We start from the raw sequence: 22,426 nt of genomic DNA on the forward strand, positions 1-22,426 counted from the left end.
CAATAAACTACAGCAATCAAGAAATGTACTGGGTGGGACTTCCCTGGGGGTCCAGTGGTTGGGACTGCAAGCTTCCACTGCAGGGGGCATGGGATCCATCCCTAATTGGGGAACTTGGATCTCAGCTGCTGAGAAGGGAGGCAAAAAAAAAAAAAAAAACCCAAACAAACCAAAAAAGAATGGATGGGGTAAACCACATGCTTTCCACAGGAGCAGAGGTTTTTAGAAAAGCCTGCAGAAATAATGGATTATAAACTACACTAGGGAATGAGGACAAAGCCAAACCCTCTTCCCAGACCCATGATGACAGGGAAAAATGAGTTTCCTATGTCTGAAGATTACTGCAAGTAACATAGGGAAAGAACAACAAAAAGCCTGAAAATGTAAGTGTGTTTACATACGGAACGTATGTCCAGAAGTACAGAAAGAGACCATAAGAACGGATCGTTAGAAAGGTCTCACAAGATATTAGAATAAGTCATGTTAAGAAGTCTTGCATTTACCACTGTCCCTAAAGGTGACAAGAATGAGGATGATTAAGTTTTCTGGCTTCAAGTTTCCAAATCGGCAACGTGAGGGACGAAATAGTGTGTATTAGGCATTCAGTCGTGTCCGACTCTTTGCGACCCCATAGACTGCAGTCTGCCAGGCTCCTCCGTCCAGGCAAAAATACTGGGGTGGGTTGCCATTCCCTTCTCCAGGGGATCTTCCCGACCCTGGGATCGAACCTTGGTCTCCGGGATTGCAGGCAGATTCTTTACCACTGAGCCACTAAGGAAGCCAACATAGTGTGGGAACTGGAATAACACATTTTACCCTGCCACAAGCTAGATAATGCTTCTTTTCACTGCGTCGGAAAATGAAGCAACGAAGACGAGGAAACTGAAGAACACAAACAAGGAAGCAAAACAGCATCCTTCTGCGTATACGGATGTATTCGGAGGTGAGGGATTCCGCAAGAAACGATTTACCCGAACACGTTACCGCAAGAGAAGCCAGTACTGGCGACTTCCCCTCATTTTGCACAATAAAAAAAAAAAAAACTGCGAAGTTCACAGGGCTTCCCAGGACGTCCCCCGCGAGTTCAGAGTCCCGCCCCAGACACGGGCCCCGTCCCCGGGGTGCAGAGTCAGCGACCTTCCGCTGCTCCCGCCCGGGGCGCGAGCACCAGGGAGGGCCTGAACCCCCAAACTGCTGGTCCCTAGAGACCAACCTTAGCGTCCCGGCTCTGCCGCACCCGCGGTGGGCCTCAACTCCGACTTCGGAAGCTCCTTACTCCCGTCACGCCAAGACCCACCAGCCTCGATTTCCCCCAGCTTCCGCCGACTTCCACCGCTGACCGGTAGCCTGTGTTACCCGAAGACCACTCCCCGGGTCCCCTGTTTACATTCCGCTTGCCCTTTACCCACCGGAAACGGAAGTTATCGTGCCCCACTTCCTTCCCGCTTGCCGTAGGTGCCGGGTCTTCCAAGATGGCGGGGGGGGTTGGCCGACCTAGGCCGTCAGAACCGTCCGGAGCAGCGATCTGAGAAGAGGCGACCCAGTGCCTTTCATCCGCAATCCTTTCCCTGAAGTCCCAGAAGTCACTGAGGCCGCCCCCACCCCATTATTACTCTCCGAGGCTGGTAGTCCGGGCCGCTCGGGCCGGGCACGCCCTCTAGCGGCAGACGAGAGCATCGGAGCGCTGGTGCCCACAGCTCGGGAGCGACGGAAACTCTGTCTGCGCAGGCTGAGTGCGCGTGGAGAGGACTTCACTGATGGTATCGCGAGACCAATCCAGTCAGCAGGTAGAGCTCGGGAAAAGATTTCGGGGGAAATCGAGAGCGTCGACACGCGGCCCTCCCTGAAGGAATTTACAACCTAGTTGAGATCAGCCAGGCGCTGAGGACAGAGGCACACCCAATTATGAAAGTATATGACAGTGGGGAGAGGACCAGGGAGGGCCGTAGCTCAGCTGGGGGGAGGGGTCGGCGGGGGAGGGCGGCCGAGGGGACAAAAAAGTTGCATGCAGCGTCTCTAAAGAAGAAAGAACTATGACCCGAAAGTAGCCGTTACGAAAAGTAAAGTGGGAACGTGTAACACAGGGAAGTGTTTAGGAAACTGAAAAATTGAGATTGTTCTCAGTGTTGTGGCATCATTTTTGTAGACCAAATTTTCTCAACCTCATTTTTGTAGACGAAATTTTCTCAGCCTCAAGGGTGTAACGTTTCCAACTGGATCATTCTTTGAGGGACAGAGGGGTTGGGGGGGGACTCTCCTGGGCGCAGCAGGGTGTCCAGCAGTATCCCTGGGCACTGGGTGCCATTAGCATCCCCTACCACCCCAGCAGTGGTGACAACCAAAAATGTCTCCAGAAGTTGCCCAAAGCCCCTGGAAGAAAGATGGGTCCCCCTCCTCTGCCTCACTGAGAAACTGATGGGAAACAATGATTCTCCAAAGATGAACCTCAGACCCCTGAGGGTCCTCAAGATCCTTTCAGAGTCAGAAGTATTTGGGGGACTCTATGGGTTAGAATCCGCCTTGAAATGCAAGGGACACAGGTTCCATACGTGATTGGGAAACAAAATCCCTCAAGTCACAGAGCAACTAAACCCGCACACCACAGAGTCTGTGCACTGCAGCAGCTGAAGCCTGCCTGCTCTGGAGTCCGAGGTTGACAATGACGGATACCACATGACGAAATGAAGATCTTACCTGCTGCAGCAGAGACCCAATGCAGCCAAATAAGTAAATTTAAAAACAAAACGAAACTATATTTTCATAATATCATGACATCATTTACCTTTTTCATAATGATGACATTTGCAGTAAGAATGGAAAAGCAATGGTGGCTAAAACCTGTAGCACCTCAGCACAAATCAAGGTGGTGATACCAAGCTGTACTAGCAGTCATTGTTATTCTCTCCTCAGTACACATTCATTGTAAGAAAAAGAAGATTCATTCACTGAGTGTCCTTAAAGAAGCAATAAAAATGATTTTATTAACGCTGACTATACACATTTCTTTTTAATACTCTGTGTGACAAAAATGGGAGGTACAAAGTACTTTTGCTCTATATTGAAGTATGATGTCTCAAGATAAAAGCACTTGTGAGATTACATTATAAAAACACTGGTGAGATTACATTATAAACAAATACTTTTTTTGTGGAATACAACTTTTACTTAGAAGAACTGACACACCTGCTGATTATTCAGGCTTGGGTCTGATAAACATTTTGAAAACGAAGGAAATGTGCCTGCTACATCAAGGAAAACAATTGACTGTGTTGCCAAAAATAAAATTCAAGAATTTAAGCAAGAGATAGCTGGAGTAACAGCCAAGTTTGGCCTTGGAGTACAAAATGAAGCAGGGCAAAGGCTATCCATTTTTTCAAGAGAGCACACTGGTCATAGCACACACACTTTCCCAATAGCACAAGAGATGACTCTGTGTGGACATCACCAAATGGTCAATACCGAAATCAGATTGATTATATTCTTTGCAGGGGGCAATGGAGCTCTATACAGTCGGCAAAAAGAAGACCTGGAGCAGACTGTGGCTCAGACCATGAGCTTGTTATTGCAAAATTTTATCATACCCATGGAGTCACAAAGAGTCGGACACAACTTAGCAACTAAACAACAAACCATTTTGGAATACTTATATTTGCCATAATTATCTTGCCAGCTTCCTGGTACTTCTAGACTTTTTTTTTTTTTTTTGCCACACTGCAGGGCATGTGGGATCTTAGTTCCCAACCAAGGAATGCGCCCACAATCCCTGCAGTGGAAGCACAGTCTTTTCCACTAGACTGTCAGGGAAGTCCCCAGACTTTTCTGATGAGATCAGTGGTGGTATCAAATGTGATTTTCTTTTTTATTGTTGGATTAGATGTTTCCAACATAAGACCTGTGGGAGTGAACCAGTTTTTTTCAAAATAATCAGTACGCAATTGCGGTAGCCAGACTCCAAGATAGCCACCTATGAGCCCTACCCCTTGCACTCACACTCTTGTTACTTCCCATATCATACCAGGATTCTTCTCTGTTGCCTCAAGGATATAGCAGAAGTAATAGTATATCACTTACTATATCACTTCTGGTATTAATAAAAAGACACTACTATGGTGGTGGCAGTGTTTCTTCATCTGGGTAGAGGTTTACATGGCCATATTCATTGCAAACCTAACACTGAAAATTCAGGAAATAGTTGATTTGAGCACTTTTCTGCATATGTTAGACCTCTATAAAAATCTTTAACATGTATGTATCTAGGGACTCAGAGCAGGATTTATGCCTTATGGTCACATTCATAGTGCTTGGTTCATAGTAGCCATACAAGAAGATATAGTTTGCAGAGCGAATAAGTTAATGGTGCTTGAAGCTGTACACCTTTCTCGGAGTCTATATCAAACCTCTCAAATAAGTTTATCTTGATCCACTCTACCCTGGTAAAGGCTACCCCCACCAGTCCCCTACTTTGCTGTATGATCATAGTGCACCTATTGATATATTTAATAATTTCCCATGCTGCCTATATAGACAACATGATCATCTTCCAAGTTGTTAGAAATCCTCTAAATTTGTCACAGTTAACATTTATTGTCATTCACAATAAATAGAACAATGTTTTTACAATAGAACAGTTCAATAAATATTGATTTTTCAGGCAAGAGAATTTCTTGTACAATTTTGTTCAGTCAGTAATTTATAAAAGAACAACCCATGTGTTGTTCATAACACTCCTTAGTACTGTTTTCTGTTGTTCAGTTATCATTTTAAAGATTCAGAATGTCGACAGTCTAACACAAGCCAGCAATGCCATATGGGATATAAGATATTTTACTGATTGAATTCTAAGAGTAGTGGAATTCTAACGAAATCCAATGTTAGCAGCCAAGGGTAACTGCTCTTCTGTTATATACAACTTAATATTTTGTTCAGGTGTTTAATTTTTAGAAGAAACAAAAGCTCACTAATTTAGATGAAACAAAAATCATAACATTTAAGTGCCAAAATCTGCTCAAGCACTATACTTTATATTTAGGCACACTGTTTAAAAGGTACACAGATGGTTGGCCATAACAAGTAACTTTTTTTTTTCCACATAGTTTTCTCAGAAGTTAAAGTTAATCACATTGTAAACCAGTGAAAAATCTTATGTTTTATTATCCATTTTCCAAGTCAAAGTATTTGAATTTGAAATTAATTATACCCTGGTCAAGACAAATGTGAACAAGCCTCAAAAATCTTGTACCGCAGACTGATTTCTACCATACTACCCATTTATAGTTATGTTGTATGTAGGCTTTGATTCATCTAGTGAAGAAAACTCACAATGAAAATAGGATTTCTGTTATGGATGGGGGACTCGGAAGGAGTTATGGGGAAAAGATATAAAGCACATTTTTTTCTTTCATTCCAAAGGTGCATGGAGTTCTACATCCACCCACAGTCCACCAATCATTCAGTGTGAATGGTATCACTCAAAGGCCAAAAGCAGGGGTGAGGGTGGGTGGCAGGGTGAGAGGTCAGGATTTTCTGTATAAAATGATTTAAAACTCTGAAAAACTACAAAGCCATCCAAAGAAAAAATATAATCAAAGTAAAAGCAATGGAGTTTATTTCAATGAAATTACCTTAAATTAGATATATTAAGCTCCCCAGTCCCCCAACCTGGTAGAAAAGTTCCTCTCAGTGAGAAATCATTTATTTTAATGGCAAAAATTTTACATATCAGTAAAATCTGTTATTTAAAACTGTGTACAGTACATTTCTGGCAAAAGCCTTATACATCTTTCAGTTGTCAAGACAAAGTAAAAAGATGGTTGCATAAAATCACAAAAAATATAAATTGCTGAAAAGATAATAAAAAAAGATTAAAAATCATTTGCATTGACTCCCTTACATCTTCAATTAGTAAGAATTTGCAAAGAACAGTAATTTTGTGGAAACTGTGATGAAACCTTGACATTCTCAACCAAAAGTTGTCATTTCAAATATCCCAGCTTAAAAAGAACCTACTTGCAATAGTCTGTGTATTTATCATACTGTTTGTACAAGTGCAATATTTAAGTATCCAAAATAAAACTCAGTAACTTAAAGGAATCACAATAACTTAAAAAGAAGCCGTTTACAAAATTAACAATTTTTAGAAGGTCCTATTTAATTGGTTCCTCTTTTTGTTCCCCACTCCCCACAACAGGTCAGAGACATTACAACGTCTTAGCTCTATATACAAATCTGTAGCTTTAAAAATACAGCTTTCTGTTCTTAACATTAGGAACATAATAATGCTGCACTTAGAGAGCCTACATGAAATCAATATCTCCAAAACAGAGGGCCACATACAAGTTATAAATACAGTTTGAACTTATATTTAAATGGAGCTCCTATAATTTTATACAGCTTTCCCGATTCTAAGTTGAATAAGCCCTGGACAGAAGGAAGCAAGTTTTTCTCTTGAATTCAGTGCATGTTTCTAGGGATGCTGGAGCTACAACTATACAAGCTATCATGACCTCTAAGAGCATTATCATCAGGTTACATAGGTGCCAAAAACAATATTACAATACCAAGAGTCTTAAAAGGGGGGTGGGGGGGAAGAGTTCTGTTGCAATGGAAAGATAATACCAAAAAAACTTTCTTAAAATATAAGGCAATTATGAATGACACAGTATTTTTTATTAGCATACACATGACACAAATTTTATCTGAGGTGGCTAAATTTTTTCTTACACCTAGTATGTAATGCATTACACTAAGAGCAAGAAAAAGAAATTATAAATCTGAGTTCTTAGGAGGATTAAGCAACTTTGGGCAGTTCCCATAATGCTACTTTAAGTAATGAAAATCCAAAGCAAATGTCACTAGTTAGAAGAACTGATTTGTTTCATATTTTATAAAAACAAGAAGGTAATAGCTAAGAGACAACCAAATGCAATGTGTAAACTTTAGTTGGAGCCTGGTTTGAAATAAATTTGTATGACAATGAGGGAAATCTAAATATGCATGATTAGACGGCATTAGAGAATGGTATTATGGTTTTTTAGGAGAATGTCATATTTTAGGAGATGCTTTTAAGTTTTGAGGAGTGATGAGTCTATCTGCAATGTCAATTGTTCAGGGGAAAAAAGCATATATACACACATACATATACACACATATATATAACTGTATCTACATACAGATATATAGATAAATATGGCAAAATGTTAACAAGTATTGAATCTAAGTGGTAGATAACACATGTGATCACCTTACAGCCTTTCAATTTTTCTTCTAAAAAATGGCCATAATGAAATTTAGGAGAAAAAGTCCTGTTTAAGCAGTTAACAGTTTGTAAGACATGTCCTATGCACTGAATCAATTTAAAAGGTACATGATTGAATGACCAGACATTCCTGCATACATTTAATACTGACTGACGTGATTAGGAGAGAGGACTCTGTGATATTGGCAAATGTCAAACCAACCAATGATTTATTTACAGTATATGCAACACAGCTCTTGTGACAAAAAGAGCAATTTATATACAGAATATAGTGGGGCAAATTATAGAATTAAAATTAGTTCCTGGAGTATCTGAATATATAAGTTCTGTATGTTTTTGCACTTACCAAACTAAAAGAAAAAAATTTAACTGTGTCAGGTATCTTTAAAGTGACTTACCATATACTATAGAATATTAAGGAGAGGATATGGAAGAATCATCCAGGCTGTCCCTAATGTTGAAAATACTTGCTAAATTAAGGAGCCCAGAAAACAAAATCACCTCTCAAGGTCTCTGGGGGTTCTAGTCAAATATTTATTTCTTTATTCCTTTTTTGGCCGCACCACGCGGCATAAGGGACCTGAGTTCCCCGACCAGGGATCGAACCTGCACCCCTTACATTGGAAGCTCAGAGTCTTAACCACTGGACTGCCAGGGAAGTCTCTAGGCAAATATTTATTGAATAAATCTTTGAAGCAAATATATAACACATCAACATGTAATGAACGTATGAAGGCCTTTATGGTAAATTAATATTCTACAAAGCCCTGTATACACTAAATATAAAATAGCCAAAAATCAAGTGAGCCTGAGAGACCTATAATTCATTGCGCATAGTATATTATTCTATATGCATACTGAACAATGAACAAAATTGTCTTAATTCATTTTTGCACATTATGCTTTTAACTATTAATCATGTTTCAACCTCTGTGCAAACTGCATTCCAAAAGGCCAACCCTCAGTTATAATTATGTATAACTTGATCATACATGGAAGCATTTGGCTATGATTTATTATGCATGCTTATTGCTATCAAAGAAATAAGCAAAGTTTTAGGTTTACTGTGCAAGAATTTTAATTAGATTCGCGCACATCTCAAAAAATTCTATTGTGTGACTTCCAGGTCTTGGAGTTAATTCAACAGGAGAAGAGTCAAGTGAGGTTACAGATGAGGTAAGAGAAGCTTCTGAGGATTTTCCTTGAGCCTCAGCATCTGAATCATTCCTTTGGCAAGCTCGATAGTTGCTAACTGAGCCCGATCTCTGTGGAGTAGCAGTCCCTGATTTGGCTTCAGTAATTTCATCTGGGTTAAAAAAAAAAAATTCAATTTATTCTAATCCAAGACACCCTTCCCCAAATTTTAACAGTATTTAATTTGCTTCTTCAAGTGAGACCAGCTATCAAGAGCATCTTTGTTTTGAATACCCCCTATAACAGAGGCAATGAATCTGTGTTATGCCACTTGCCTCTTTTACACACAGTAATGTATTCCCCTGATGACATATTAAGATTGCGTACATATTTGGCTACTCGTCAGTCTTGCAATCCAGGATTAAGAGCTCAATGAACTAATAATGAGGCTTAATAAACATCATTCACAAGCAACAAAAGTCAGCCTTTCTATATTACAATAATAAATGCACTTAAAATTTGAATCTTGGAAATCATCTCATCTAACTCCTTGCTTTATTGATAAGAAAACATAAACCCATACCAGTTAAGTGACTTGCTTAACAAGTGACTTAAGGTAACAAGTGAACAAAGAGGTACATCTTGAAACTAAGTCTACTAACTCTCATCTCAGTGCTCTTACTTTGTCTTCATATTTAAGATCTTATAAAAGAGCAACAATTCCAATGAACAAAACCAAGGAAAAACTAAAATTAGGAACACAACATAAAAACAGTAAATGGTCATTCAGTTGGTAAACCCAGGTACTAATATACCTAAGGTTACAAATTTAATCCAAATACAATGGAAAAAAAGTTAAACCCATTCTGTATCTCAAACTGCATTGTTAATACCATAAACAGACAAACAGGTTTGGCCAACATATCATAGCTTAAAGCTGTGTCTTTCTGATACTATGAAGGTACTATCTTTGAGTTTATAAAGAAACCAAAGCCATGAGTAAATCTCATAAGTGAACAAAAGTGGCAACATATCTTAATTGACTTGGCCAATGAAGAATAGCCATAAACACGTCTACTTAGTTAAAGATTCTGTTTGTGAGAGAACATTTATATATACACAGCTGTGCGTATGCATGCTTAGTCACATCCAACTCTTTGCAACCCCATGGACTGTAGCCCAGCAGGCTTCTCTGTCCATGGGATTTCCCAGGCAAGAATGCTGGAGTGGGTTGCCATTTCCTTCTCCAAGGGATCTTCCTGACCCAGGGAAATAACCCTGCATTGGCAGGTGGATTCTTTACCTCTGAGCCACCAGGGAAGCGCTGTACTCTAATATTTAAATGAATTTTATTAAATATCTGATATTTTTTAAGTTTAATACTATTGACTTTAACAGCAAAGTCAACATTTATTCTAAATAAAGTATTTCATCTTACCAAAATGAACTACAAGAAACAAAAATGTGACAAACTATCACTTTAGGACAAAGCTGTATAAGGCTTTAAGGATTTTAGAAGATAGTCTTAAAAGGGCAATAAACTATTTCCAAGATTCTCAAATATTCAAAGGTGCTTTTATGTTCTTTTGCTATTGAATTACGAGGTACAATTCAAGAAGCTTCAAAAGACAAAGATTTACTAAAATGCCAAATTAAGTAACAAGGTCTAATATGTCGTCTACGTTGTTCTGTGTGATGTACGTACCATCAATACTTCGGAAATCCAATAAATATGTTCTACTATCCACTTGGTATAACTGCAGACTCATTTTGGAGTATGTACTTGTCACAGGATTCTTCCTCCGAACACGCAAATAATACGGGTTTACAACCTAGCACATGGTATAGACAAAAACAAAGTGAAAAGGAATTCTTCCATAAAACATGATAGACTACAGGTTTGTCAAATGTGCTGATATTCAGAATGCTCTTTCTTTCTTACCTTCCATTCATAATCCAGTTGTTTAATTGCTCTACAAACTTCTGCCATGATATCATTTGGCCGACTTTGACTTCTAATTCCCAAATGCCATTTTGCTTTCCTTACACCTTGGTGCTTGGATTTCTGTGGATTTAATTCATCGAGGGTGTGGCGTGCCCTGGGAGTTTCAGCAACCAAGAATGGCACTCTTTCAGGATGGGGCCGAGTCAAGTGGTGATCGTCGAGAAACGAATCTGGTGGGCTTGTTGCCAAGTAAAAATCTTTGGCCTCATTCATTATCCTCCTGTTATCTATTATGAGGTGGTAGGCAACTGCCAAAGGGTCCTGGTGATTTCTGTTATAAAGGCAGCTGAGAACCTCCTCCTCTGAGCACTCAAATTTTTCACATACTTCTTTTAAGGCTTCATCATCGATCATGGTTGAGCTATACGATGGATCCTCAGGAAAGAGATATTTTGGAAGGTCCTGTTTAAACCATTCATGTTCCCTGAGAGAAAATGGTAGGTGTCAGAAGGGTTTGGAGGAGAGACAAGACCGAAAGTAACTGTTTGGGGGAATTTATACTCATACAGTACTCTCATTTATATTTATATCCATACTGTTTTATCATTTTTATAAAACAGATTTTTCTCTTTTGGCTCACATTTCATTGTATCACAGAAATGCTCCAGCCTTCCTCTGAGAGTAGGAGGGAGAAAACACTACTGGAGCAGCCAGGAAGAAAGTAACACAACATTGTAAATCAACTATACTCCAGTAAAAAAAAAAAAAAAGCTTTTTCACTTTAAAATTTTGGAACAAATGGCAACGACATACTAATGGTAAAGACCATCTTATTTCCATCTCAGAAAAGAACAAAATTAGCCTGTGGCTTCCTCTTGGGATATAATGTTAAGTGAAAAAAATATATAACAACAAAAATAGCTTTCGCTCATCGAATGCTTACTATGTGGTAGATTTTAGGCTGAACTCTTCATATCTGTTATCTCACCTCATTTTCAAACAACTCCAATAAGATAATAATAATATCCCCTTATTTTAATGAAGGAACTGAGGATTTCCTAATTTTCTATATAAAAGGATATTTTTTGACTTGAATTAAATAAAAATATGCTAAAACCAAAAATATTGAGAGGAAACACCCCAAAGAACAAAGATTATCTTCTAGATAATGGAATTAAAGATCATTTAAATTCTCTAATGTTTTTGGTGTTTTCTAAGTCTTTTCCAATTGTCACATATTTCATTTAAATTGGAAAAAAATATGTAAAACACAAGAAAAACCACCTCTAACTAAGATATTCTGAAATATAAATTTTAGAGATGGCTCAGTCCTTCTCCTCTAGTAGTAAAGTCATGACCTGCCATTCATTCTCTTTTTTAGTCTGCAGAATATGGAGTAAATGGAAAGGAATTAAGCTTTTTTTTTTTTTTAACTTACTGGAGTTTAGTTGGTTTACAATGTTGTGTTACTTTCTGCTGTACAGCACAGTGAGCCAGTTACACATATATCCACTCTTTCTTAGACTCTTTCCCCATACAGGTCATTACATAGTATTGAATAGGGTCCCCTGTGCTTATAAAGTAGGTCCTTATTGTTTATCTATTTTAGGAATCAAAATACATCTACATATGCTCTTTCTTCGTCATTGCCCTAATACTTTCTTCTTTACTAGTCCCAGATACACATCTGATTTCTTTCATCCTTCTCCCTCCATCTCAGAGAAACATTCTATATAGCCATTAGAAGACCAAAAGAGAAATTTCCATTAACGAAAAAAGGAAAGAAAAACAATGGTAGAAGAAACAAAGTTTGCAGTATTATCTTCATCAGAAATGACCTGCTCAAATTTGAGATTTGTCATCATCACTTTTGCCTTATTTAAACTATTAGGTTGAACCACATGAAACTGGCAATACTGGTGGACGTTTTTACTTACAAAACAGTAATATCATATGTAACTCAATGTATACTACTACAAAAACAAACATGTCATTGATTGAATTAAATTTTTCTCATTTTTTGAGATGAACAAAAGGAAAAAATACAGTAACTTGGAAGATGAAAACTCAGAAAGCAACATACAAATTTACTATGAAAAAGTATGAGAATGTGTAAAAGTCAAACATGAAGCATAAGATTTAAGAAAATCTTAAAGAATCAATACCAAATCTAATACCCGACTAGGGTCCTTTTTATTTTTCATTACCTCTTTTTTTAAATTTAAAAAGTAATATAATGTTCACAGTTACAATTTCAAAACAAATAAAGAAGCATAAGCAAAAAGTGAAAGCCTTTCCTCCTCCTAATCTTACTTCCTAAGGTAGCCAGTTTAGTATTTTTAAATATCAAGATAAAATAAGTTTGAGTCTATACACTATTTTTAATATAAAAACGGGATTGCATTGTACATCAGTTCAGTTCAGTTCAGTTGCTCAGTCGTGTCCGACTCTTTGCAACCCCATGAATCACAGCATGCCAGGCCTCCCTGTCCAGCACCAACACCCAGAGTTCACTCAAACTCACGTCTATCGAGTCGGTGATGCCATCCAGCCATCTCATTCTCTGTCGTCCCCTTCTCCTCCCGCCCCCAATCCTTCCCAGCATCAGAGTCTTTGCCAGTGAGTCAACTCGTCACATGAGGTGGCCAAAGTATTGTACATACTGTTCTGCAAATTTCTCTTTCATTTGACTTATATCACTGATTCTGTTAGATCTGACAATCAGGTTGCTTTATCACCTGATATCTTTGATTGTGGCTCTCTTCATGGGGTCCACCTGCAGCATATGTTTCAAAAGGCTAATCACAGAAGGATTTAAATACTGAGGGGTATAAAAGATCCCATCACATATCTTCTTAAAAAGAGTTGGCACGTGATCATCATCAAATGGAAGGGTTCCACATAATAAAGCGTAGAGAATAACCCCACTGCTCCATATATCTACCTCTGGACCAGCATACAGTCTGCAACAGGAAATACCAACTGGGTTAAACAATCATTAGTAACTTAAGAGTCAATTAATTAATCATACATTTTAAATACAGATACTTTATAAAGAATTATTAGAATGAATATGGCTTCTATAAGTCACTGCTATGTACTGCACATAGAGATTCTACACTAATTCTACCAGTATTATCTTGGAAAACAAAAATTAAGAATTTTTTTCAAGTTATAGACTATAGCTAAAATTCTCTCCTTATTACCTTACAATTGTCCTCATGATATGCAACTAATAGGGTCAAACTTTGAACAAACATATCATTACTGAATTTAAAACCACTGTTTTTTGGTTACAGATTAAGTGATCTTTCCTCAACTGGGAATGTTCTGTAGTGATGGACTAGAAACTCACTGTCCCCAATTACCCAACACCTTATACCAAGGTAAAAGGGGCCTGAAGCTGCAGAATGAAGCCCAGCTAACTGATTTGCAGAGGACTTTAAAACTCTCATTTGCACTGTACCGTTGCCTGCTGACTTAACTGTTGTAATTTAGTCGCTAAGTCGTGTTCAACTCTTTTGCGACCCACTGGACTGTAGCCCGTCAGGCTCCTCTGCCCATGGAATTCCCCAGGCAAGAATACTGGACTGGGTTGCCATTTCCTGCTCCAAGGGATCTTCCTGACCCAAAGATCAAATTCAGGTCTCGTGCATAGCAGGTGGATTCTTTACCGCTGAGCCACTAGAGAAGCCCTACTGACATAACTAGCTGCAGACTAATTACATAACCCATTTAAAGTCTGGCTTCAGGGAAAGGGTTTCTTTAAATTGGTCAAATAAATTATTAAACTAACTAATAAATACCGTTTTGAAAGTAAAGGTTTCCATACATCTAGACTACACAGAAAGACCTTATACAAACTGGGAAAACAGACTTCAGTAACGGCCCATTATATATATGCACAATTACATATCTTTTTGTTTAGTTAATTAACAATGCCCCCAGTATCCAGGTCCTGAATTGTCTTCTTCCCCAAATAATTTACACAGCCCACATGAAATAATTTTAACATTTACCTGCTAACATAAAAAGATAATGATGAACCTTGATAAATCTAAAATTAGATATTTTTGCCTTACTCATATCCATGCCTTAACACAAACATAATTTCTCTGAGTAGGCTAGGCTAGCTAGCTTATGAAAATAGAAAATACTACAACATTTCTGCATTCTAAATCAGGATGGAAGACATTCAAACAAAGAAATAAGGTTTGAATGAAAAGTTATTAAAAGTTAATTATAAAAACTAGTAAACAAACTTTAGCTTCTCTGTTTTCTATTTCAGTAGTATAATGAAGAACAATTCCTCTTCAAAAAAGTAAATTTTACTGTCATCTAAACTATTCAAAAAGCTGCCTTATACTAAGATCTTCATGTTCTCAATGCTGGTAGTTAGTATAAATAAACTGAGAGACTAGAATTCTTATTTCAGTCTCTAGAAGATTTAAAGAATATAAATTAAAATTAAAGAAATCTGAAGATTTTATCAATACTTCAGTCCAATTCCCCAAAGTACCTTATCATAAAAGCTAAAGCTAATTTGAAAAATTAAAGCTACATATTACACTTTTAATTCTTCATCAAAGCAAATAGTAAACCATTTCTTACTACTAGATATTTCTGCATTAGTCAAGTTTTTAATGTCTCACTTTTAAACTTGCTAGTTTTTAAGCCTTCAATTTCTTCCACCAGGGGGGAAAAATGAAACTATTTAACATTTAACTATTATATTAGCTTGCAAACCAATACCCTCCTCTATAAATGGAGTTCTTAATCCTTATTCACTTATAATGGTTTATTCTTAGAATACTTTTGGATGAGAAAAGAATAAGCTTTAAATTTCTTTCACTAGAATTGAGTATTATACTGTAGACTAACAAAGTCTAGGAGAAAAATATGATTACAAATATACTGGGCAGGGAGGAGGTGTCAAACACTACCTTCCTGAAATTACTTCTGGTGCAGCATAGTTGGGTGAGCCACAACTTGTTCTTAAAAATTCACCATCTGACATCATGTTTGAAAGACCTGAAAATGCACAAAATTCACCGCTCAAGATATCCCAAGGACAAAAATAAAAACAAAATTCCATTAAACAATAAAACTGAGTTTGCATTAAAGTGATAAATCATCATTTTGTTCTTTCTTTCAACAGAATCCTACATCCTTTACTGTTTCCAAATATTTTGCCTTTATGCCATAAAACTTGTAATCTGTTTCAACAGTTAAAGTTAGTGCAAGGTCAGGAGTTCAGTGAGTACATATAAAGCTATTAGTTATTTGCTTATTAGAATAAACTGGGCAAGTTTAAGATTCACAGAATTAGAGAACGAACTTATGGTTGCCAGGTGGGGAAGAACAGGGGGTAGAGATAGGGAGTTTGAGATCAACATGTATGCTCTTGCTATATTTAAAATGGATAACCAACAGATTCTACAGTAGCACAGGGAACTCTGCTCAGTGCCATGTGGTAGCTGGATGAGAAGGGAGTTTGGGGTAGAATGGATGCTATCTGTATATGTATGGCTGAGTACCTTTGCTATCCACTTGAAACTATCACAACACTGTCAATTGGCTATACTCTAAAATAAAAAACTTAAAAAAAAAATGGGCATGTTTTATTAATAAAGAAATTACTAGGGAAAAAATGTAGACTGGAATTAAAATTCAAAGTTTCTATTACTCCTCATCTGATTCTTCAAAAAAATATATAGTAATTTTTAATATCCAACTTCCTTCATAGTTCTACTACAAAAATAAACTCAGAAATTCCCTGGCAGTCCAGTGGTTAGGACTCAGCACTTTCACTGATATGGCTCAGGTTCAATTCCTGGTCAGGGAACTAAGATCCTGCAAATCACAGTTCAGTTCAGTTCAGTTGCTCAATCATGTCCAACTATTTGCGACCCCATGGACCGCAGCACACCAGGCCTCCCTGTCCATCACCAACTCCCGGAGTTTACCCAAACTCATGTCCATTGAGTCGGTGATGCCAACTAACCATCTTATCCTCTGTCATCCCCTTCTCCTCCTGCCTTCAATCTTTCCCAGCATCAGGGTCTTTTCAAATGAGTCAGCTCTTCGAATCAGGTGGCCAAAGGATTGGAGTTTCAGTTTCAACATCAGTCCTTCCAATGAACACCCAGGATCGATCTCCCTTAGAATGGACTAGTTGGATCTCCTTGCAGTCCAAGGGACTCTCAAGAGTCTTCTCCAACACCACAGTTCAAAAGCATCAATTCTTCGGCGCTCAGATTTCTTTACAGTCCAACTCTCACATCCATACATGACTACTGGAAAAACCATAGCCTTGACTAGACGGACCTTTGTTGACAAAGTAATGTCTCTGCTTTTTAATATGCTGTCTAGGTTGGTCATAACTTTCCTTCCAAGGAGTAAGTGTCTTTTAATTTCATGGCTGCAATCACCATCTGCAGTGATTTTGGAAATCACAGGTGCAGCCAAAAAAGAACTCTGCTTCCTCAAAAATACAATGAATAAAAATAATGAAAACTAAAGAATAAGCAAGTCAAATAATTTAGTCAGTTATAAAAAAATCTCAGTAGCTCAGAGCTGTTGGGAACTATTTAGTCAATCTCTAAAATAGATCATATATACAAAACTTTATAAGCATCTCCTCTGATCTGAACTGAAACTAAGCAAGAAAGAGTTGCAGAGATTCATTTTTATCTTAGGTTTAATAATGTCAATGGCAATTTATATGGAAAACAAATTCATTACATTTTCCTCAAGCTGAAATTATGCTTTTCTATCATTTAAAATAATTTACTTTCATTTTTTAAAAATAATTTTGTTCATATGGTTTGCCTTCTGGCTTTCAAAGTCCAAGTAACTTCACCCCAGTCTCTTTCCTCTTGCTCCATAGTTGATCAAAAGAACACATGGAAATAAGCTGCTAACTTCTCCTTCACAAATAATGGTCTCTTTTCAGATGATGTCCCTAATGCTGCCAATTCAAATTGTCTGCCTAATGTAATAAAAGTCATTTTTAAAGACATAAAGCTATGAAAAGAGAATTCCTTATTTTCACTTCTTTTCGTATGCTCCTAGACTAATAATGAGGATATACTACTTTGGAATATTCAGTTGATTATATGCAAGTTACCTGAAGAAACCTACTGATGTTTGTTAAACATAGTGAATATATGAAACTATAAAAATCTCCTTACCAAAATCAGCTATCTTTGCATTCATGTGTGCATCAAGCAGGACGTTTTCAGGTTTCAAATCTCTGTGGACCACCATATGCCTGTGACAGTAATCCACACCAGAAAGGATCTGTTGGAACAGTCGTCGACTTTCTTTTTCATCCAGCTAAGAAAAAGTAGAGAGGCAACTTAAAGGTGTATCTTTCAAAAGAAAGTAGTCTATCTATAATTCTCTAGCCTGTAAAACTGTGAAAATGCAAGAACCTTCCAAATGAACCTCACTCATAGGGGAGGTGGTATAGGCAGCGCAAAACGGAAATGCTAGGAGGATCTTAGAACTCTGACTCAATGTTCTAATATTATCACTCTCATGACTATACTCTAATAGCCTGTTCTCATCTAAATATCATGTGCTATTTTGAATAATTTCAATTTTTACTCTACACTAGGCATGTTTTCTCCTATAAATTACAAATACTCTTTGATTCCTTCAACAAATATTTATTGAATATCTTCAATGTGCCATGCACTGTTTTAGACACTCGTGATATAGCAATGATTAAAAAGAGGCCCTAATCTAGTTAAAGACAATAGACACATATATAAAAAGAATAAGAGTGTTCTGAAGAAAAACAAAGCAAGACAAGAGCACAGAGAATTATGTTGGGGTGGAGAATACTGGTTTGAACCATATGAGAAAGCAACATTTAATCATCATTAATGAATTAGCAAGCAACCATGCTATCCTATCTTCTGAAATAAAAGGTGTTTTAATTTAAAAAAAAGAAAAACCCTAATTCGTTTTATAATATATAGTGAAAGTGAAGTCTGCTCAGTGTCTGACTCTTTGCGACCCCATGGACTATATATAGTCCATGGAATTCTCCAGGCCAGAATAGTGGAGTGGGTAGCTGTTCCCTTCTCTAGGACATCCTCCCAACCCAGGGATCAAACCCAGGTCTCCTGCTTTGCAGGCAGATTGTTTACCAGCTGAGCCTTTCTTTACTCCACTTACTAAAATAATTACATCTTATGCTGTACTACATTTTTAAAAATATTTTTTAAAAACTTCTCTTTCCATTTATCTATATTTTCTTATTTTATGATTTTTTTCCATAAGTGAAAACCATTACTTGGATATGCCTGCTCCCAAGAAGTCATATTTAATAAGTAAGCTATTAATCCTCTAGGCAAAGAACTCTAACATGCAATTCTTTAACACAGGACACAAATGAGCATTCTAAAACCAGGTTCCTACACCTTAAATGGTAATAGATAATCTGGAAGATGAACCAGTAAATTCTTCTGAAAGCAAAACCAAAACTATCAAAGAGATAAGAGATACCCTTCCTCAAGAGCAGGTAATAATGATCAGCAATCTAATTTACTTGAGAAGAAATATAGGTTCATTTTCTAATACAGCTTCATATATAAATATACTAAATGAAAAGAACAATGTGTTCGAAATGTGAAAGAGAAGAAAATTAACTGAGTAAACAAAATACAAGAGGTAAAATAGGCTACAAAAATGAGAATTATACTCAATACTATATTAATAATAAATATAGTACAAAGGATCAAGGAGGGGAAGTCTATAAAGAAAAGACTAGAAAAGTCAAAGCATATTTCCATTTAAACATGGAAGATGGAACATCACTAAGATGACAGTATATAAAGACAAAAGAGCAAGAGAAGAGACAGCAGTAGTTGAGGAGAGCGTACATGAACAGCGATAAAGACTTGGCTAACCACAGAAAGCTGGAACCTAAGCCTTTAGGCATGGAACTCAATGATAAACTCTCATCTGCACACAGACTTCTTGAAGGGCTTAGATATTGGAAGTGTTGGGAATTTCTGATGGTAGAAGTAAGAAATGGACTGAAACAGGACAGCTGATTGAAGAAAGAAGTTTTAAGCTCACCACCCTTACTGGGGAATAAGAGCCATGATTTACTCTTTAGTAAGGCTAAACCAGCCCTGTTCCTTAGGACACTAGAGCAGGAATGAAGCACCACGGGGAGAACACGGGGCTTAAATGAAAGTCAGCATAGTAATCAGTGAGCCTTGTGGACCTTTCCCCATTTAGCTTGCAGAGCACCGGCAGCTAAGCTCACACCCTCAAGGAAACTGGAAGGTTTCTTCTGGAGCAACTATCTCAGCAAGGAAAAAATATTCTTTATTATTGACATTTGGTGTTTCCTAGTAAAACAGACAGGTCCCTACCCATTCAACCAATGGGAAGGCCCATCAATTAACAAATTCCACCCTCCTGACCTTGGCATTTAGAATTTGACTCTCAAATATGAGTGGACAACCCACAATCACCAGATATCAAAGCAAGGGTCATGCACAAAAGAAAAAGACCAATAAAATGAACAGAAAAAAGCAGGGAGCACAGAAGGTACAGAAGCAATGAAGGAAAGAAAAGAAAAAAAAAATTTAAAGAAATTGGCATTCTCAAACAGATGTTTATTATCTCAGTGGAACAAAAAAAATAGGCTATTTAAAGAAAGACGACTTCAGAAAACAAAAAATAAAAAATGACAGCTGGAATTTTCATATGCAATGGGTAAAATTGAGCACAATTCCCATAATGTAAAGCAAAATGATCAGGACATGAAAAATGGAAAAAATAAGAAGCAAGACACCAATTCAACTTGTGTCTTTTCCCATTTTTTTAGGCAGAACATTGTTGCCAGGGATGGGGACAGGGGGTCGGTGGAGGAAGCAGGGGGTGAAAAGACAAGTGGAATACCTGAAATTGAAATGAATCATGTTAAGAAATGGTAAAATCAAAATTAACTTGGTTAATGATTTTGATTTTGATGAAAGTGAACAGATATGCTATGCAGAACAAATGAATGAATGATATAAAGAACTTTAGATTGAGAGGGAAAACAACTGGCTTCTCAGTGCTTGACGAGGCTCCTCCAGAAGAGGTTTTTGCATACCATATACTCTGGGTATGAGAAAAAGTACGGCAGGGGCAATGTTCTGTTTTTGTATCTATAACTTAAGATACTGTTCAAAATGTCTTCTAAAGTTCCTTCCAACTCTAAATTCTTTAAGTCTAATTCCTACCTCCTTCATGGAGCCTGTTCTTACTACTCCAGGTACATCAGATTTCTGAAACCAAAAAATGAATGCAATTTAAATGTGACTAGGGTTGACTAGCAAGGCCCAGATTTCTAAATATTAAATAATATGTTTTCTAAGGATTAAATACATACTTTAAGATATATATTACAAGTATTTGTATGCCCCAGAAGCTAAGTCTGAAGATCATGAGTTCTAGGGTCTCACTCTAATCCTATCACTGATAAATCAAGTGACCTTGAGCAAAAAAAAAAAAAAATCCGTGAGTCTCAGTTTCCATATCTGTGTAAGCAGGCTAAGGATATAATCTTTAAGATCCTTCCTAGCTCAAACAAGTCTATGAGTCTAGGCAAATATGTGACTAAGGGGACTGGTTACTAAATAGACCTCCTAACAGAACTGCTTTCTAATATTCTGATGCTCGTAGGGGATAAGGGGAGTTACAAAATATACACAGGATTAAATCAGAACTGCTTACCCTTCCATTTTTACAGATATAATCAAATAGCTCTCCTCCTGAGACATATTCCATCACCATGAAAATATCAGATGGTGTACTGATGACCTGGTACCTGGTGAGAGAAAACATTATCTACCAGTATTAAAACATGTATATTCATTCATTCAATAAATATCTACTAAGCACCTATAATACACCAGGCACTGTGCTAGAAGCTGAGAAAACTGCAGTGAACAAAACAGATCCTCTACTCTCACGGAGTTTATTTTCCAGGAGCCAAGAAACAGACACTAAATAAAAAAGCAGTATCTCAGGTGGTGGAACATGCTATGAAGAGAAATAAAGCAAACTAAGGCCTCTCTGATAAAGTAACATGTAACAGAGCCTAATGCAAATCAGGGAACAAACTATGCCATTACCAAGAAGGCGAACCAGGCAGAGGAAAGAGCAAGTGCAAAGGTCCGCAGCGGGAAGCCTGCCTGGCAAGTCTGAGCAATGTAGGAAGGCTAGAGCTGAGTAAGCTGGGAGAGAGAAAACAGGATGTGGGGTCACAGAGGCAACTGGTACCAGAGGACACTGAGCCTTACAAAGCCATGATGAGGCTGTGGCTTTTATTCTCTGGCAGAGAGACAGCTAATGAAGGTTTGAAGCAAAGCAGTCATGTGGCCGGGCCGATTAAAAGGGTAATAACTTTGATTGATGGCAGCAATGTGAAGATCTGACTGGGCAGTAGGGTAGAAGCAGGTGGCTATTGCAGCAGTTCATGATAGAAATGAAGGGGGTCCACCCCTGTCACCGGGTTGATGACAATGAAGGAACTGGAACCAGATCCTAGATATCCTTTTGCAGGAAGAGACAGAATGGAGGTTGGGAAGTGAGAGAAATAGTAAAGTTAAGGATAGTTCCTAAGTTTCTACCCTGAGGAACCAGATTATCAACTGAGATGGTAAAAACAGTGGAAGACCAGGTGTGGGAGGGTAATAAGGAGTTCAGGTTTACCCATACCAAGTTTCACGTGCCTCATGGGCACCCAAATGGAGATGTAAAACAGGTAGCGGGCACAGGAGTCTGAAATCCAGGGAATGGGTTTCAAAGCAGAAGATGTATACTTAAGGGCTGTCGGCACAAAGATGGTATTTAAAACCATGGCACTTCAACAGATTAGAAGGGGTGAGAGTGAAACAAATTTTGAGTCAGCCAGTTCAATACAAAAGCCTGCTGCTGCTGCTGCTGCTAAGTCACTTCAGTCGTGTCCGACTCTGTGTGACCCCATGGACCGAAGCCCACCAGGCTCCCCCGTCCCTGGGATTCTCCAGGCAAGAACACTGGAGTGGGTTGCCATTTCCTACACGGTTTTAATTTAT

General features: G+C 37.9%; 2 protein-coding genes across 4 annotated transcripts in view; both read right to left on the minus strand.

The window, feature by feature from the left end:
• TTC33 (tetratricopeptide repeat domain 33) overlaps positions 1-1,597 on the minus strand; it is a 38,923-nt gene extending 37,326 nt beyond the window's left edge. Inside the window, exon 1 of one of the 2 annotated variants that reach the window (XM_055422125.2) lies at positions 1,410-1,597. The gene's annotated coding sequence lies outside the window, so the exon portion shown is untranslated. The other variant, XM_055422124.2, reaches the window with a different exon arrangement.
• A 3,991-nt stretch (positions 1,598-5,588) lies between these two features.
• PRKAA1 (protein kinase AMP-activated catalytic subunit alpha 1) overlaps positions 5,589-22,426 on the minus strand; it is a 29,454-nt gene continuing 12,616 nt past the window's right edge. For both annotated transcript variants that reach the window (XM_055422123.2, XM_088827664.1), the window contains 7 exons: positions 21,081-21,174; positions 17,528-17,672; positions 15,278-15,365; positions 13,073-13,297; positions 10,332-10,818; positions 10,095-10,221; positions 5,589-8,561 (listed from right to left, as the gene is read on the minus strand). In XM_055422123.2, the coding sequence (XP_055278098.1) occupies positions 8,317-8,561; positions 10,095-10,221; positions 10,332-10,818; positions 13,073-13,297; positions 15,278-15,365; positions 17,528-17,672; positions 21,081-21,174 (1,411 nt within the window). In that variant the 3' untranslated portion in view covers positions 5,589-8,316. The remainder of the gene's footprint in view (positions 8,562-10,094; positions 10,222-10,331; positions 10,819-13,072; positions 13,298-15,277; positions 15,366-17,527; positions 17,673-21,080; positions 21,175-22,426) is intronic.

This window comes from Moschus berezovskii, chromosome 18 (genome assembly GCF_049115385.1).
Source record: "Moschus berezovskii isolate FMDL1 chromosome 18, NW_MosBer_1.0, whole genome shotgun sequence".
NCBI classification, from domain to species: Eukaryota; Metazoa; Chordata; class Mammalia; order Artiodactyla; family Moschidae; genus Moschus; species Moschus berezovskii.